Below are 18,451 nucleotides of genomic sequence, written 5' to 3'. Positions count from 1 at the left end.
CCTTGACCCTTACGCACAGAGATTGTTCTTGATTCTCTGAATCTGAATTCTCTGTCCCAACTTTTTTGGAATGTGTAGCTCTCATGAAATCCAAAATGAGCTAATATTTGGCATGACATTTCAAAATGTCTCACTTTCAACATTTGATATGTTATCTATATTCTATTGTGAACATAATATAAGTTTATGAGATTTGTAAATTATTCCATTCCTTTTTTTACTCCCAATTTGTACAGTGTCCCAACTTTTTGGAATTGGGTTTGTATAAGTAATAAAGACTAGTACATGATTAACCACCATGTTGTGCTGAAAAACTAATACTGACAATAAAACAAACATACTCAAGATTTGTGGAAGCTGCACTTTATTTGAAAAAGAGTTCACTAATTGTTCTTACGTCTTTTAAATACATAAACAAAAAAATGATCTGTGAGGACAGCAGAAATTATTCAGTAAAACTCAGGTCAAGTCCGATTTGATTGTTGCTTTCATATTTCAAACAATCCTTAGCCAACCCCTAGACAAACTGCTGACATGGTATATGTATATATACACAAAAGCACCGATCAACAGTGCTAGATCCATCTCCCCAGTCAGCATTTCTTATATTTTACAATAAAAATTTACAGTGATGTCAATAAACCCGTCTGTGACCAATAGCTAGAGGAGCGTCCAGCTCCCGTTCAGTATTCCTGAACTTTTAGAGAGCAGGGTGCTTAACTAGACAAGAAGTCTGAAACATGAGGGCAACTCTTAACATTCAGATCAGGGGCAGCCAGATCTAACGGTCCGTGTGAAAATGATGGCATGCCATGCATAATGCAGAACACCTCCCTTCCCAAGTGCAACACTTCACAGTCACGGAGGAAGTGCTTTTCTGCTCCAACAAATATCTCATTGCAAAACCCCTAAACAGTATAACAAACCATTCACTAATGATCACCCTCCCAATAGCCTTGGGCTGCAAACATTTCATCTATGGGAAGTTGTTCTAGACATACGACTTAGAGAATAGTTAGCGCTCTATCATTTAACTTACAGGTGTATTTTTCACATAATATCTATTTTAAAAGTCTAAACCTTCATTATACAATCCAACACCCATGAATAATGTTGAATTATTATTTATATCCCCTCCCCCCGCCCCTCCAGATGTACTTCGTAAACTCTCCTGTTTTATTTTTAGGCATAAATCATAAATAAATACAAACGACACGCAAGAAAGGTCTACTGGTGAATACAATTAAAGTCCAAACTAAAAGATAAAATGTAAAACAAAGTTACTGTTACTATTTCATAACACATACTATATCAGATGCTGAGTCATACTGCGATTTAGCTCGACGTCCGCCACAAAACCTCTCATCAGAAGCTCCCAGTGGAAGGAAAGTACTATAGCTTCTCAGAACACAAGATATCCAAGTCTCTCAATGCCCTTTCCTACCTTAACAGATTATTAAATGTATGAGGAATCCCTTTATGGGTTGAACAGCAGCATCACTTGACATCTTAAACAAATTACGAAATGATTGCAGTATGCTCCCAGTCTTTCAACACGTCGTTTTGACGTCGAGTATGTTGTGGGATCGATCCTCTGAAGAGCATCCCGGTGCAGAGGACGGAGCTTAAAGGTTTGACATCAGGGAGCAACTTCATTTTGTGTTACATAAACTGCATCTGGAGAAAGCAACAAATAAATGTACAATTAAAAAGGTACTTTAAACAACAGTGTGTTAAGTGTACAAGAAAGCGTTCGCGACCCATGTTACAGTATTAATGAAACCAGTGTAGACGGGGACTGGGAACTGATTGGATTGTGAATAGTCTCTGTATGACAGGTTGGAGGAGAGGAGGGTTCGATGTTAACCGAAAAGGAAAGACATTCTGGAGGTGTTACAGAAAGTTGCAGGGTTTCTACTTCATGACTTTTCCAGTTTGAGGTTACTGGAAAAGTATTTAAAAAATCATTTTAAAATGAAAAAGTGATGAAATATTTTGAAATATCTGTGCATAACTAGAAAAAATAAATATATAATCCATATATAAATATATTATCAAGCCTGAATATCAATTTTAAAGGTGAATTCAGTCTTTTATTCCTACTGTTATTCTACATATAATTAAATCACAATTGTTGAAAAATAAATTTAAATGTTTAATATATACTTAAAATTAAACCTATTCAGAAAGAATAGCATCATTTATAGTATTTCAAGTATTTTATTTTTAACTATAGCTATAACTATAACTATAGTGATCTCAAGCTGAACTTAATTGGTAGAATAAACTTGGTAAAGATGATTTGGCTTTCTAAGTTTATTTATTTGTTTCAATGTATTCCACTGACACCACCAAAAACCTTTTTTAAGGAAATAAATTCCATAATTACATCTTTCATTTGGGCTGGAAAAACCCCCAGAATAAAAAGAACTCTATTGTTTTGCTCTAAAGGGGAAGGAGGGTTAAACCTCCCTAATATGGAATTGTATCAGATAGCAGCTCAGATGTTTTATATTGATCGTATTATTAATAATACTAATGAAGACCCATGGCTGGTTATCGAAAATCATCAACTACAACCAAATAGTTTACTATCCATCTTGTTCTCCAAGAAAAAAGTAAAGACTGATAACTTTGTTGTCAATAGTACATTAAATATGTGGAAAAAAACTAAGCAGATTTTAGGGATGGAGATCGGCACTCCAACACATATTAAGATTTGGAAAAATCCGTCTGTTAGAATTCAAGGTACTAAATTAATGTGGAAAACTTGGATGAATGGAGGTATCGAAACATTATCAGATATTATTAGCTTAAATAATATATCCTCATTTGATACACTGAAAGATAAATTTAAATTAAAAGATTCAGAGATATTTAAATATATGCAGTTAAAAAACTGGGTCAAAGAGAACTGTGATATAGTGAATGATGTTCCTGAAAAGATAAAGACCCTTTGGGAAGAAAGTAAGAAAAAGAAAAAATTTATAAGTGTTATGTATGATTATCTCAATAATGTCGTAATCAATTGTAATCTGCTAAGCAAGATATATGAAGGATGGGATAGAGATATAAAGGACTTCAATGCTAAAACAAAATGGAAGGAGTGCTTAAATTTAACATATAAAGTCACATCCAACGAAAATCTTAGATTGATTCAATATAAGTTAATGACTAGAATTTATTATAGTAGGGACAGAATTCATAAGTTTGATGCATCTTCCCCCCCCCACCTGCTTAAAATGCGGTAGTAGTGATTATCTCACTCATTCATTTTGGTACTGTGAAAAAATAAAGAAAACCTGGTTTGATATTGAGAGATGGCTCTCTAACATCTGTAAGCAGAGATTTGTATTTACACCAGAGGCTTGTTTATTTCAAAATGTAACAAAAATGAAATATCCTATGGGATGGCAATTAATATTCTCCTCTTTAGTCTATAAGAAACTGTTGTTACAAAATTGGAAAAACACAGATACCCCAGGTTTGGATAAATGGAAAAATGTAATGAAATATTATCTAAACATCGAGAAAACTCTGTCAGTGGACAAAAATAAACAAAAAGAGTTTAATTCGGTGTGGAAACCAATATTCGATGCCCTGTAATTAGCCCAACGCTAACTTAATTTATTTTGTATTTTATTTTTATTTGTTTGTAAATTTAACATGGCAATGTTAAGTTATTTTTTCCTTTTTTTTCTCTCTCTCTCTCAACAGTTCACCCAAGGAGCACCACCAGTGTAATTTGTGTGTGTGTGTGTGTGTGTGTGTGTGTGTGTGTGTGTGTGTGTGTGTAAATGAGACATCATTATTATTATTGTTATTACTTTGGTTTGTTAGCTTGTTTTGTTTATGTTTGTTCAAATTTTTTAAAAAAGGGAGGGGGGAAGAGGGAAAGAAAAGTGCTGTATGTATAAAGTGAAGGGGAATGTGTATTGTGAATTATTTATTTATTTATGTATTTATTTTTTTTATTTTTATTTTTTATTCCCCCCCTATTGCACAGAGGATATTGTTTAGTATTGGTTAATACTTGGATAGACTTGGATGGAAAACCAGGTTGACAAGGTTGTTTATTGTTTTGTCTCTTTGTCTTTCTTTGCTCATGCATAATAAAAACAATTATAAAAAAAAAAAAAGTATTTTATTTTTATAAAATATTTTAACATTTAAAATACTTGATAAAAAATGATGAAATATTTTAAAACATCTGTTTAACTAGGGGAAAAAAAATTCCCCACAGTTGTTATTATTATTAATTTAATTAATAGTAACATGAAATATGTTTAAAATAATGTAAAATAAGGAATATGTAAAAATGTATTAATTTTATGTTAATTAAACAAGATGAAACTGAACATGAGTGCATGCAAGACCATCGGTGAGCACAAACACATGTGGTACCTAGACAAAAGACGAAGCTCTACAAGAAATCCTTGAGAGAGAGCTGTGCAAAGGGGTCTTGTCCTGGGGCTCTGAGAGGACTCTGACTGGAAGGGCTAGAGGCAGCGGAGGGCTAATGCAGAGAGAACAACACAGAGAGAGAAAGGAAAGAGCTTGGAGTGACAGGGAGAAGCACATGTGGAGGGGGAAAGGAATGAGCTGCAGTTTGGGAGGGAGTTCTCCGTCTCATGGCCCATCAGAACTCAATGAACCATGATTACGAAGAGTGTTAATAGAAAGCTATATTAATCACAAGAACAACATAACGTACATTAAAGTTTTAAGGACTGTACCTGTGCGCTGGACACTGATCCGAATGGATTGGATGGCCTCATGACCGGCTGTGTGTACATCATTGTGGGCTGTGTCATCATGCTCACAGAGGGCATCTGTGGAGCCTACAAAAATACAGCCATGAAGAATCATTTTGGTCACAATTTCAATAACCTCAATACTAGGAGCTGGTTTCACAGCAGGGTTATCAAAGTGAACTACAGTAGGTGGACAGCCTAAAGGCCCTTTTTACCGAAAGGCCCTTTTTACATTTTCACCGGAGGAAGAGATAAACGCTTAGAAACGTCCATATAGCTAGCATGATGCCTTCTATTTCTAGATGACAAAGACAACGTTTACCAGTTCTACGACACTATAACAAAGGTTACCGGTACTTATCTGAACTAACGTCATGATCACTGCCACTAGATATAAAGAAAACGTTGTTTTTTTTTTTCACTCGGTGCTACTCAATGACAGTAAAAAAAATAAAAATAAAAAAATAATATATATATATATATACGTGTGTGTGTGTATCGTTATTGTGCACTGCTGCTCGTAGACTAGCTCCAGTGCTCATTGCTGCGATGCTAAATGATAGCAACTCGCCAGGACACTTCACCAACTCTCCACTCATTCTCTTCGGACCATGCATTTAATTAGCTTGGACGGACATCAGTTCTTGGCAATTCCTCATTTGCCCTCTCACGTCTGGCAGGTTCGAAATTACACAGCTGCAGGTCATCATGTTTGCTCTTGCCACCTCTTCCTCATCCCAGTCAGTCGCTATAACGTTAGTTCTGATGCTGCGTTCCAGGCAGGTTTTTGAGCTCGTAATCACTATTTCATACCACGACTAACGACTTTGTACCGTTCCAGGCAAGTTACGCCAAACTTTCTGAACACAAGGAATTGTAACTAGATTATTTATTTTATTGCAACGTTACATTGACCTAAAATCGTTTTTCAATGTGTACCACTTGCATAAACACTGCATCCGTAGGCAGTATTATCCGTAGGGGCTGTCATTGTTGTTTCACGTGCTGTGTGACCTCGGAAATCGGAGTACATCGATCTAGTACGAGACACGAGTTCACGGGTGGGAAGTCACGAGTTTGATTGCCGTTCCAGTGCACTTTCACAGGTTTAAGGTTGGAAAAACACGGGTTACGGGTTGCCTGGAACGCGGCATCATACTATACTGAGGCTACCTTTCCTCGACTTCTCCCCAACGTGACGTCATCGCAGAGTTGCGTAAAAAAACGTTAATACCAAAAACTTAAAAAATAGGTCTTTAAGACCATTATTCCATTTTAAAAATGATATACATATCTTGAGTGATTTATGTACCCATTAATCGAAAGTGGTGGTTAACCTGCAACATGGCCTTTAAAGGGAGCCTTCTTTACTTATGCATATGGCCTAAAAAAAAAAATCCAATTTATAATTTAAATCGATTTTAAAATCAATATTCAAATAACAAAGATATTTTTATTTTTATCAAAACAAGTTTTAATATAGGTATAAATTTATAACTGAGACAAAAACTGTAATGTTATTACTTTAATGCTGGAAAGAACTTTATTTTATTTTATTTTTTTTTATTATTTGTTTATACTAGCCCATCATGCATCTAACCATCCACTCAGCTTTAAGAGCTGTTCAGATTAAAACTGGCAGATCAGCAGTGAGTCAGTGTCATGGACGGAGGACAGAGCAAGTGGAAATATATTTTCTAGTCTATATTTCCATCTCGTTATGCCGCTGGTTTAGGTTTTTTTGTTCTTATATAACCTATTTGTAAATAGAGCAGTCACTGCCTGTGTCTACCCCGGACGCGAGAGTTGTCATCCGTGCCCCACTGCGCTAAAGGTAAACTTGATGACATCACACTACAGTGTCAAATCATCTGAACGCAGTGTCAGAACATTTCGTCATAAACAGAACGAGCATCGGTTCACTGATGGGGATCGTGTCCAGTGTATCCATCACTGGGGCCTGTTGTCTTTTGTCAGATCACGCCACTCGTGTCCGGTGTAGACCTGGCGTGTGTTTTTTAATGGGTTATGTTACAGCCCTGCTTGTTTTTAATGTTTTTATTAAATATTTGTATTGACTGCATGGTCATATCATCGTATTATTTACGGCAGCAGAGTCTGTGAGAGTAGCTAGAGCAGCAACAACTTCCTTCCGCGCTCAGAGCATCAGCTCCGTGCGCACTGATACCAGAAACACCGCTCCGCCTTCAGTATGTTTGAAAAGTTATGTTCATAACGTAGCCTATATAAAAAATATTAACAAAAAAATAAAAATAACAGGAGTTTTATTTTTTTTTAAATTGGCTTAGGCTATTGTGTGTAAACTTTTTTTTCCCTATCACATGCCAAACTAATAACATTGTAAGCATTACATCTGTAATTGCTGCTTTCTGCTGTGAAAATTTTGTTTGTGGGGAAAATAACAGTACATTTTTGTCAGTTATTTTTTCTAAACAGATCGATGAATTTCTTCAAGATTTCGAAATCAGATAACTTGCTGATAATGTAGTAGCACTGTAAGATTACATTTGTTTGAATGCATTATTGCGAAAGCGATTGCGTGTGAATGTGCTGTATCTGTTTAAATCATGCTTTAACCCGAAAATAATCAGTAAAAGAAACGGACAAAACTCCTTTAACATCCCGCTCGACTCTTGCAGTCATTATAACCTGATCAAGCCATAGCTAAATATGTTTAACATGAATTCTTGCTGAAATGCAGTTATATTACGGGCTGTTGGTATGAATTGTACTCGTGATGGAGGCTCTTGGAGCGAGTGAAAACCATGACGCTCAGACTCTTAATATACTCTCCTCGATCCAGTCAGAATCACACAGCTCCTCTCATCATCTGCTCGGCAGCGTGTCTCTGTCAGACGCGCGGGGAGGGTTGAGCCACTCGGAACTACGGTAGCCTGAGTGGAGCGTCGGTGGACGTTAAAAAGAAAACAGATTTTCATTCAAACAAACCGATGTAAATTACAAATTCGAATTAATCGATAAAATCGATTTATCACCCAGCCCTACTTGCTTTCATATAATTTAAGAAATAAAAAAAATGCAGCTGCATTTAAATGCAGGTGTGTAAAATATGTGCAAGATTTGCACTGCACGTGTGATGGTAGATGTGCAGCATTTATTCTTATTTGTTTTATCTTCATTACAAATCTTGTTTGGTTTTATTTTGGATAATTGCATGTAAAAAAAATAATTTACGTTGTAATGCATAGGGAAAATTTGAATTAATATTCATATTCAAGTGTTTGTGCAAAAATTATTAATGCGCATTAATGACAGGGCGCATTAATATTCAACATTCAACAATCTGTGAATGTTGCATTTCTCTGTCGGAGAGAGCCAGCACTGTGAATTTCATCTTGATAATTAAAATGTCACATTTTTCACATTAGGCTACTTCTGCATGTGCTTTGTAGCAAACTTAATGCATGTGAACTTCTAGAACTAGAAAAATCTTACGTGGGGGCAGACCATTTTTTAGTCTATAACCAAAACAACAGTCCTATATAAACCAGTTCAGCAAGTGAAAGCCTCATAAGACACTGTCCATATGAAAGAGCAAGAGATTCACACCTTTATCTCGACCCCCACAAGTCATACATAACTACCCCCAAAAACCCAAGCCCCTCCAGCTGAACTGAACTCGGTCTGTGTTTTGGCTCTGAGGAACGGTGTGATACTGGGCTGAAACATGCCTGCACTCAGCAGCACTACTCTTTGTATTCATTATTTTTTCGCAGCCCATATTATTATTTTCACAAGACCATAATGATAATAACAAATTATCAATTAATAATTAATCATTATTTTACGAAAATCATTGTTATTTGTGATTGTGGATGTTTGCGGAAGGCTTTAAGACCAAGCGGAATCCTCTGTTCCCGCCTCACAGCGAGCGGGGCTCCACTTCACTGTCTGCGGTTTGACTTTACTGAATCAGATTGAGGCGAATACAACTTATTGATAATTTAGCAAGGCAGGAAAACATTCTAACTGAAGGAAGACGTATTTCATTGAGCTAATGCTGTTAAAGAGAGAGAGAAACTAGTCTAGGGCTACTATTAAACTTGGAGCTCATTATATTGAAGTACAAATCCAAGAGTGTGCAAAGCAGTAATCAAAGCAAAAGGTGGCTACTTTGAAGAACCTAGAATGAAACATATTTTCAGTTGTTTCACACTTTTTTGTTATGTATATAATTCCATATATAATTCCACATGTGTTAATTCATAGTTTTGATGCCTTCAGTGTGACTCTACAATTTTCATAGTCATGAAAATAAGAAAACTCTTTGAATGAGAAGGTGTGTCCAAACTCTTGGTCTGTACTGTATATATATATATATATATTTACTGTTTTATAACAATAGCATGCATATGATCCTTTGTGTAAAGGTCTTCTTTAAATTTCTGATGAGTAGACTGTAGCCTAAGACTATCCTACATTTTGAAATGAACTCACTGTAAATGTTTTAATATTTTTTAAAGATGTTACAATGTTATATCATAATGTTATTGTTGTTTTACTGCCTCCTTTTATCTCATTTTACAATTACATTCATTTCGCAATCCGTCCCTTTGCGCCACCTGGCAGTAGTTACGTGAATGATTTTAACACGCGACTGAATTACAGTTACCGCCGTGGCACTGCGGCGCCGGTACGCACTGCGGTAATGCCCACTTAGGCTGTCTACTTACTGTAACACCATTAAAAAAAAAGAAAACCTTTTTATTTGAAATAAATGTTAACTAAAATAAAATACAAAAACGCATTAATAACTAAAAAGGAACGTACAAAACTAAAAACAAATTAAAAAACTAAAAAACCTGGAATAGTATCTCAGGGATACTTTAATAAAACAGTTTCCCAGAAGTACTAACCATGCCATATCCCATCATTCCTGTAGGTGTTGTAGCAGGGAAAGCCATGATGGATGGTGGCTATAAAACAAAGAAAAACTAATGAGACACAAATTCATATGGGATTATTTTCATTAAAACATTTAAAAAAAACCTTAAGGCACCTTGTTTTAGCAGTATCCCAGAATGCATTTCTGTTAGTTCACTTACTAAATGGCGGGCAAGGAAAGAACATTTATTTCCAATACTGAGAAGGACTGATTAAAACAGTTTAATATAATACAAATTAATTATTTTAACCAATATTTGTGTGTTGCATATTTATGATTTTTAAAGTAGAGCTGATAGCTTTGTAACATGCTAATTTAGAGTACTTAAAGACTAAAATAAACTACAGATTTGCAGTCTAGGGGAGTTAATGATGATTACCAAAAGTAAGAGCCAGTCTGCAGATTTTGTACAGAGTTGACAATTTTGCAGAAAATCGCATAGTGTATATTGGGCACAGAATTATATGATTTTTTTGTTTCAGAGCGACATTTGCATTTGTCCCTAGTCTCCTAGCAATGGGGTGCTCATTTAGTGAATAATGCCCAGTTTTCTTGGCAAGAGTGTGATGCCTAGTATTTTAAAATCTGTTCAGATTCATGTGGTCATGTAGTGTTTTCCAGCCTTAAGAGGTTAGGATGCTTCTTTAGAAGGTAGCTGTCTATCTAGGCAGCTCACTGGATTTTGGGAGCGATTTTATCAATATAAAGTACAGTTGTACCATAGAGACAGGATTCCATGTAGTAGATGGAGCAGTTTTGGGTTGCCAGTTCATTCCACCAGTTAATTTTTTCTCTCCTGGTTGGCTCCAGTGGATATCACTGTGAAAACAGTTGGCTAATATTAACACCAACCAGAATATGTATTTACTGAGCATCAAGGATATACTACTGAGCATCATAAAGGGCAACATTCTTACTTTTTAGCTGTACCGTTTCCAATGCCCAGATCTGTAAGAGAGAAAATATAAAAGAGAACACATTGTTGCATTCCACTACACTGCTTTTCCATTGCTTCTCTGTAAACATGCATTATGTTTTCTTCACTGAACTGGCCTGCACGTCACGTTTTTACATGCAAAAAGGCATTTTGTGTGAAACGGCCCCTAAAGATGTTCTGACAAACAAATTGACACTTACTTCCAACAAGGTTGGCCAAGGAAGAATCCAGGTCGTCTGACACCAGTTTTTCTGGGAGCTGATTGGAGGACTGATTTGAACCGGCCACAGTAGGTTTCAAAATCCCTGCTGTTACATTCACAAATAAGACAGGTGAGAATATTTATATAGCATAACTAACACAAAGTGGTTATTCAGAGTGCTGTCCATTAGCATTATAAAGCAAATAAAAAACATACAAACATAAAAGCCAAGTTTAAAATCATTTAATACTGTCAGTTTAGAAACTTCTGATTACATGTTGATCTACTTTTACACGTTTTCATTTGATTTTAGGGCTGCACGAGGCGCATTTAGTCAGTAAAGCCGGTTCTGTAATTAGCAGTAAATCTCCATCACCTGCTTTCAGGTGGAGCAGCATTTACAGACGTGGCCAAAAGTTTTGAGAATTACATAGATATTAGTTTTCAAAAAGTTTGCTGCTAAACTGCTTTTTAGATCTTGGTTTCAGTTGTTTCTGTGATGTACTGAAATATAATTACAAGCACTTCATACGTTTCAAAGGCTTTTATCGACAATTACATGACATTTATGCAAAGAGTCAGTATTTGCAGTGTTGGCCCTTCTTTTTCAGGACCTCTGCAATTCGACTGGGCATGCTCTCAATCAACTTCTGGGCCAAATCCTGACTGATAGCAACCCATTCTTTCATAATCACTTCTTGGAGTTTGTCAGAATTATTGGGTTTTTGTTTGTCCACTCGCCTCTTGACCACAAGTTCTCAATGGGATTAAGATCTGGGGAGTTTCCAGGCCATGGACCCAAAATTTCAACATTCTGGTCCCCGAGCCACTTAGTTATCACTTTTGCCTTATGGCACGGTGCTCCATCGTGCTGGAAAAACCAAACTGTTGTTGGATTGTTGGAAGAAGTTGCTGTTGGAGGGTGTTTTGGTACCATTCTTTTTTCATGGCTGTGTTTTTGGGCAGAATTGTGAGTGAGCCCACTCCCTTGGATGAGAAGCAACCCCACACATGGATGCTTTACTGTTGGCATGACACAGGACTGATGGTAGTGCTCACCTTTTCTTCTCCGGACAAGCCTTTTTCCAGATGCCCCAAACAATCGGAAAGGGGCTTCATCGGAGAATATGACTTTGCCCCAGTCCTCAGCAGTCCATTCACTATACTTTCTGCAGAAGATCAATCTGTCCCTGATGGTTTTTGTGGAGAGAAGTGGCTTCTTTGCTGCCCTTCTTGACACCAGGCCATCTTCCAAAAGTCTTGGCCTCACTGTGCGTGAAGATGCGCTCACACCTGCCTGCTGCCATTCTTGAGCAAGCTCTGCACTGGTGGCACTCCGATCCCGCAGCTGAATCCTCTTTAGGAGATGATCCTGGCGCTTGCTGGACTTTCTTGGACGCCCTGAAGCCTTCTTTACAAGAATTGAACCTCTTTCCTTGAAGTTCTTGATGACCCTATAAATTGTTGATTTAGGTGCAATCTTAGTAGCCACAATATCCTTGCCTGTGAAGCCATTTTTATGCAACGCAATAATGGTCACCATGGTTAACAATGGAAGAACAATGATTTCAAGCATCACCGTCCTTTTAACATGTCAAGTCTGCCATTCTAACCCAATCAGCCTGACATAATGATCTCCAGCCTTGTGCTCGTCAACATTCTCACCTGAGTTAACAAGAAGATTACTGAAATGATCTCAGCAGGTCTTTTAATGACAGCAATGAAATGCAGTGGAAAGGTTTTTTTGGGATTAAGTTAATTTTCATGGCAAAGAAGCACTATGCAATTCATCTGATCACTCTTCATAACATTCTGGAGTATATGCAAATTGCTATTATAAAAACTTAATCAGCAACTTTTCCAATTCCCAATATTTATTTAATTCTCAAAACTTTTGGCCACGACTGTACTACACAGAGCCATAGTTCTCTGACAAGCTATGCAAAATCGCATTCATAATCGCAGACATCAAAAAAATCATTTGCAATAATGACAACGGTTTGCGTTAAACTACTCAGTGAACTACGGCTCTGTGTAGTAAATGTTGCTCCATCTGAGAGCACTACCACATTTAATAACATGTTTTAACACCAAATTCACTTCATAACATCAGTCAAGTGTTTAAAATAAATCCTTCTGTGAGATGATTTGGCTTCTTAAACAGAATAATTAAGGCACACAATATTTCATTGTTTTCTGAGCTGTGACAAAGGCTCAAAAATGTCGATTAGCATTTGATTATAGATGTCAATTATAATAAGAAGAAATCAGATAAAACATATACTGCTGTAGTCATCTGGAGCGATAGGCGTGCCCTCTGGCCTTCGGATAGAGATTTACTGCTGATCACAGAACCAAGGTTCACTGAAAGATACACATGACAATCACAGCTTCTGCCTATTCACAATTCATTACCGTTGCGATTTAATTTCAATTAATTGTGCATCCCTATTTGATTTAGATTAAAATTCCTTACCATCAGTATCTAGGTTGTTGGATGAGGCAGCTTTAGTACCGAAAACAGACTCAAAGTCAACACACAGCTCCCCTGAGCTCTGTGCAGGAGGGATTTGTGGAGCTCCGTATCCTTCAAAAGGCACAAAAAGCCATTTAAACCCTATTACAACACTCACAATACAGACTAGGACGCTGTCTGAAGAATAAACAAGTTAAAACAATGCCAGTATCAAACGTACTAAGTTCATGTGCTGTCAATAAGTGGACTAGTTTAGTCACGTCAAAGTTAGTGGAGGGTAAACTACAGTCAGGCACAAGACATCCTGAAAAACGGCAAGAGCCCCTTCATGTTTACAAGACCTGCATTAAAGTGATAGTCCACCAAAAATGAAAAACTCATCATTTACTCACCCTCATGTCATTCTAAATATCTTAATATCTACATATCTTATATACATAAAAGGTGATTTTTTTTTAAAGAACATGAAGAAAACTAATGAGTATTAAGGCTGTTAAGCTCCAAAATGCCCCATAAAAACAAAATGTGAATAAATGATAACAGAATTGTCATTTTGGGGGCTTCTGTCCCTTTAATGATCTGATTTGGAATGGTGTTTTACCATGTTAGATCAGACAACATTCGAGACAAAGGGAAACATATATCACAAAGGGGCGTAGCGCCAGACAAGGCAACCTCCAGCCACAGGCTCCCTACCTCTGAATAGGCCTGCTACAGTGGAGGGCTCAGACTGGAAGGGAGAGGGGTTTGGGAGATGCTGGGCCACAGACGGTTGACCAAACGAATCTGACAGGCAGGCGGGGAGAAGGAGAAACAACACGCCAAGCGTTACAGACATAAATACATTGAAGATTCAGAATGGATTAGTAAAGAGCATATTTAAACAGCAATATTAAGACAACCATGTGCAGAAGGCAAACAGCATCCAGCAGGGATAATCACAGGTTAGTCCCTGTACACTGCTTCAGTGCTCCTATGTTTCCAGACAGAGGGGAAACATAGGCGGGATGGTTTGCATCATGGTACCTGAGATTAAGTGCTCTATCCGCACAGTGCGTTTGTAATTGCTTGATACAGATGAACTTGAATCAATAAAGGGATTGTACTGATCTACAGTGGAAAAGGAAAAACAATCATTCACTTATAACTTTATAGTTTAACTACTAAACCTTTACAAAGCCAAGAAGGTGAAAACTGGAATGAAATGCGTGATTTCTGACAAACGTTTTCAGAATGTTTCAGAAAATATTATATATATTATGATTAGTTGCTTTCAAATGATTAAAATATTTATTTGTTATTGTTTTTGTATGAAAAATTCCAATCATGGCTTATATTTCACTTGTTGACCATTGATGATTATTAAAATTGCATCAGACAAAATACAAAAAGAGAGCATTAGATATTTTCCATTTGAAATATTTCTGTAATCGTATGCGTGTTAACCCCTTACATTTGACAGCCATCATTTTATGTACAGTATATTACCCTTAAAAAGTCTGGGTTCTGTAATTTGTATTTTTCCGAAATACATTAATACTTTTATTTGGCTAGGATAAATTAAATTGATCAAATGTGTCAGCAAATATATTTATAATGTTAGAAAAATCTATTTCAGAAAATGCTGTTCTTTTGTAATTCAAATAAAAATGTTTCCTAAGCATCAAATTGGTGTATTAGAATGATTTCTGAAGGATCATGTGACACTGAAGACTGGATTAATGGTAGATGAAAATTTAGTTTTGCATCTCAGATATAATTTACATTTTAAAACATCTTAAAATAGTTATCTTAAATTGTAGCAATAATATTTCACAATATTACTGTGTTCTTCATAAATGCAGCTTTGATGGGCATAAGAGACTTTCAAAACGAAATATTCTTACCAAAACCCAAACTTTTGTATGGTGGCGTATATTATTTATTTACCATATATATGATGGAAGTTGGGCTAAGCAATCTATTCAGAATGTAGATACACCCTCTTGTTTATTAGTCTTTCTATACAAGCATTTTTTCAGTTGTTTTTGTCTCACACTACCTACAACAGCTTTAATTTCAGCTTTAAATCAAGATAAAAACTGTAATTAATGAAACAGCGTCACTGTAACTAAGCCAAAACAAAGCTCTATGTGTACAAACATTATTTGAGGGTTATCTTTAGTACTGCCACCTACCCTCCATTTATTCTCCAATTACAGACTGCATTCTTACTAAGATGGCGAGCTGAACTGTAAGAATGATGCTACTGAACTTAATCAGAGGATCTCTGACACAACGGGATACTGTGCATGAGAAACAACAAGGGACTTTCAGCGACCTGAAAAGCTGAAACTAATAAAAACTTTGGATGAGTGGATGGCTGGGTTGGAAGAAAGAAACTAAAGCGTGTTTACCACCAAAAATCTCTTGACCTGACGTCCTAGAGGAGAAACTAACACCATCTGATGACATAACGGGTAGATGAGCACCATCAACAAGTTTGGTTAGGAAAGGGTTTAGGTTTGGAATGGAGTCATCTACAGCTTCAGAAGAAGAGAAAGGATCTGAGCAGGCATAAGGAGAAAGAGAAAGAGTCGAACAGGAGGACATTAGAACAAGACTCAAGTTAACACAGAGAAGGCTACAGCATGCTGAATCTAAGACGGTCACATGCGAAGGGTCTCACCTCCCCAAGCCGTGGCCACAGAGGCTCCGGGCTGCATGCTTGACTGAAAGTTAGTCGGCAAGTCGAAGAGGTCGCTCTCTATCTTTAGGGCACTGAAGATTAGAAAACAAAACAAAAATGTCTTAATCGCCAACCAATTTAACAAACAGAGTTTCATGTAGATGTAATATAAGATGAAGGGTTTTGCATGTCCAGAGATGTCACACTGTGAAGTGATTTGATTGGCTGACCCATTGGAGCAGCTGGGAGTGGAGAACAGGTCGATGGCAGGAGCTGTGCTGATGCATGCCGCTGTGGTGGAGACTGGAGAAGTGTCAGTCGTGCCAAACGAAGGCCTCTTGGAGAGCTCCTTCAGCCTCTGTTCCTGTTTACAAGAAGCCAAGAAACCTTTTAGACAGGAAGGAGCCATCTGATTGGCATGGAGAATAACCTTCCAACAACTTTTCATTCATTAGTGTGATGTTTAAAGGATACATTTGAAATGTCATACCAAGATCATTAAGATAATTGTTTTACAAATTGAATTGTAGCAGCACGGTAAGTTGTACACAAAGCTTTTTGATTAAAAAACCTGTGCACTCGGGACAGGTTTTTTAATCTGTTCAGACAAAGCCAGCCAATCAGATAAGAGTATCAATTGGAACACCATACTTGGCCACACATCACATCACTCACTTCTTAATTGCTGTTTTTATTTTCATAGCAAGATCTCTTAACGCTAATAAGTCAATTCACACCTGCTTCACGGGGATTTCTTGCATCGCGCATTCACATCTCTGATACACGCTTAAATACGCCATTAGCAACTAGCTGTTAAGTTTGTTTCCACACACATTGCGTAGAATTTCTATAAACAAGGTTGTAACTACCTGAATGGTGAAGTCAATTTGGTTGTAGAATGTGGTTGCTTTTGTAGGACACTATACGTTAAAAACTACCAGGACCGTTATTCTATATACTACATATATTTTTGAACCAAATTATTCATATTTCAATATTTAAACTACCTTGCAATAAAAATGCTATATTTAGCTTTACTGTAAAAATCAATGTAAGCATGTAAAATGCTAAAGTGCTACGCGTACCGGTAACTGTAATTCAGTCGCGTGTTAAAATCATTTGCGAAACTACTGCCAGGTGGCGCAAAGGGACAGATTGCGAAATGAATGTAATTGTAAAATGAGAAAAAAGAAGTAAGTAAAACAACAATAACATTATGATATAACATTGTAACATTTAAAAAAAACATTAAAAAATTTACAATTGTTAATTTTTAAAATGTAGGATAGTCTTAGGCTACAGTCTACTAAACAAAAATTAAAAGAAGACCTTTACAAAAATGATCATATGCATGCTATTTTTATTAAACAGTAAATAAATATAAGGCCTATGTATGTGTGTGTATATATATATATATATATATATATATATATAAGCTAAATGTTTTAATTTCATTTTCATTTCGGTTCATTCTTGGTTTAAAAAAAAAACTTCAGGTTCCATTTAAATGGGAATGGTCCAGCATTTAGCAATAATTAGTTATTAACTCTGTTATTATTCTTGATTTTTCAAACTACCAACACTTTGCATTTTTGAATTATGCCTTATGTGTGACCAAAAATTAAGTTATTATTTGTTTCAGCTGTTTGATCGCGCTGGTGCCTCGCGCACATATTCACTGGAAACAGCAGTCGTTCACCAGACATTCGGCGTGAGCACTTTGACATGTTGTTAATTATTTTTTTTCCATCGATACTGAAACGCGTGAACTACACAGCCTATTTACCTCATGAATAATAGTTACGCTTCAAATGGGCAACATCACGAATATGGAAACGTTTGGATTTCTCCCGAATGAGAGAATGAGAAAGCCCAACCTTACCTTATGCTTAGCTTTAAATTATTATTATTTTTTTATTTTTTTTTATTACTAAGCCTATATTATTATATACTGCAATTATATTTATCCATTAGAATTATATATTTTTCATTCTTGTTTTGTTTAAAATAAATTTAAATTTGTTAAATTTAAAGGATTTGTTGTAAAAATATCCTGTTGGTACATTATAACATTATTAGGCCAGCCGTTATTATTTCTAAATGTAATATAATGCAACTTATACCTGACTTATATTTTTTCCTCTCACAAACTCTGATTTATTTTTTAGCGTGTTTAAAAAAAAAACATGCAGCAAATGAAAATAATTAATAATTAATCCGTTAAAATTAAACCTATACACGACTCATATATTTTTTTCCTCTGACAAACTTAATTTATTTTTTAGTGTGTTTAAAAAATAAAAAATAAAGAAAACATTCAGCAAATGAAAATAGGCGATTAATCCGTTAAATTTTTTTACTCTGGGTTAACAGTAATTATAATTATTTTATACTTCAGAACAGAGCCTGGGACTAATCTAGGCTATCCAGGGTTTTTTTTTTCATTGCAGCTGAAAATGACTTTGTTCATTACATTCACTTCACGTG

The 18,451-nt window shown here is 36.1% G+C and overlaps 1 protein-coding gene across 6 annotated transcripts in view; it reads right to left on the bottom strand.

The window, feature by feature from the left end:
- Positions 1–347: 347 nt before the first annotated feature.
- Positions 348–18,451, bottom strand: part of LOC132122807 (phosphatidylinositol-binding clathrin assembly protein-like) — a 34,068-nt gene continuing 15,964 nt past the window's right edge. Inside the window, exons 11-23 of one of the 6 annotated variants that reach the window (XM_059533229.1) lie at positions 16,195–16,328; positions 15,965–16,056; positions 15,693–15,842; positions 14,323–14,406; positions 13,993–14,082; positions 13,297–13,407; positions 10,819–10,926; positions 10,599–10,629; positions 10,401–10,500; positions 9,653–9,712; positions 4,737–4,841; positions 4,405–4,516; positions 348–1,677 (exon numbers count right to left, since the gene is read on the bottom strand). In XM_059533229.1, coding sequence (XP_059389212.1) covers positions 4,424–4,516; positions 4,737–4,841; positions 9,653–9,712; positions 10,401–10,500; positions 10,599–10,629; positions 10,819–10,926; positions 13,297–13,407; positions 13,993–14,082; positions 14,323–14,406; positions 15,693–15,842; positions 15,965–16,056; positions 16,195–16,328 — 1,158 coding nt within the window. In that variant the 3' untranslated portion in view covers positions 348–1,677; positions 4,405–4,423. The remainder of the gene's footprint in view (positions 1,678–4,404; positions 4,517–4,736; positions 4,842–9,652; positions 9,713–10,400; positions 10,501–10,598; positions 10,630–10,818; positions 10,927–13,296; positions 13,408–13,992; positions 14,083–14,322; positions 14,407–15,692; positions 15,843–15,964; positions 16,057–16,194; positions 16,329–18,451) is intronic. The other 5 variants (XM_059533230.1, XM_059533232.1, XM_059533231.1 and 2 more) reach the window with 5 other exon arrangements.

This window comes from Carassius carassius, chromosome 41, assembly GCF_963082965.1.
Source record: "Carassius carassius chromosome 41, fCarCar2.1, whole genome shotgun sequence".
Lineage (NCBI taxonomy): Eukaryota > Metazoa > Chordata > Actinopteri > Cypriniformes > Cyprinidae > Carassius > Carassius carassius.
The sequence above is the reverse complement of the archived record's forward strand: the minus strand, read 5'-3'. Positions and strand labels throughout refer to the sequence as shown.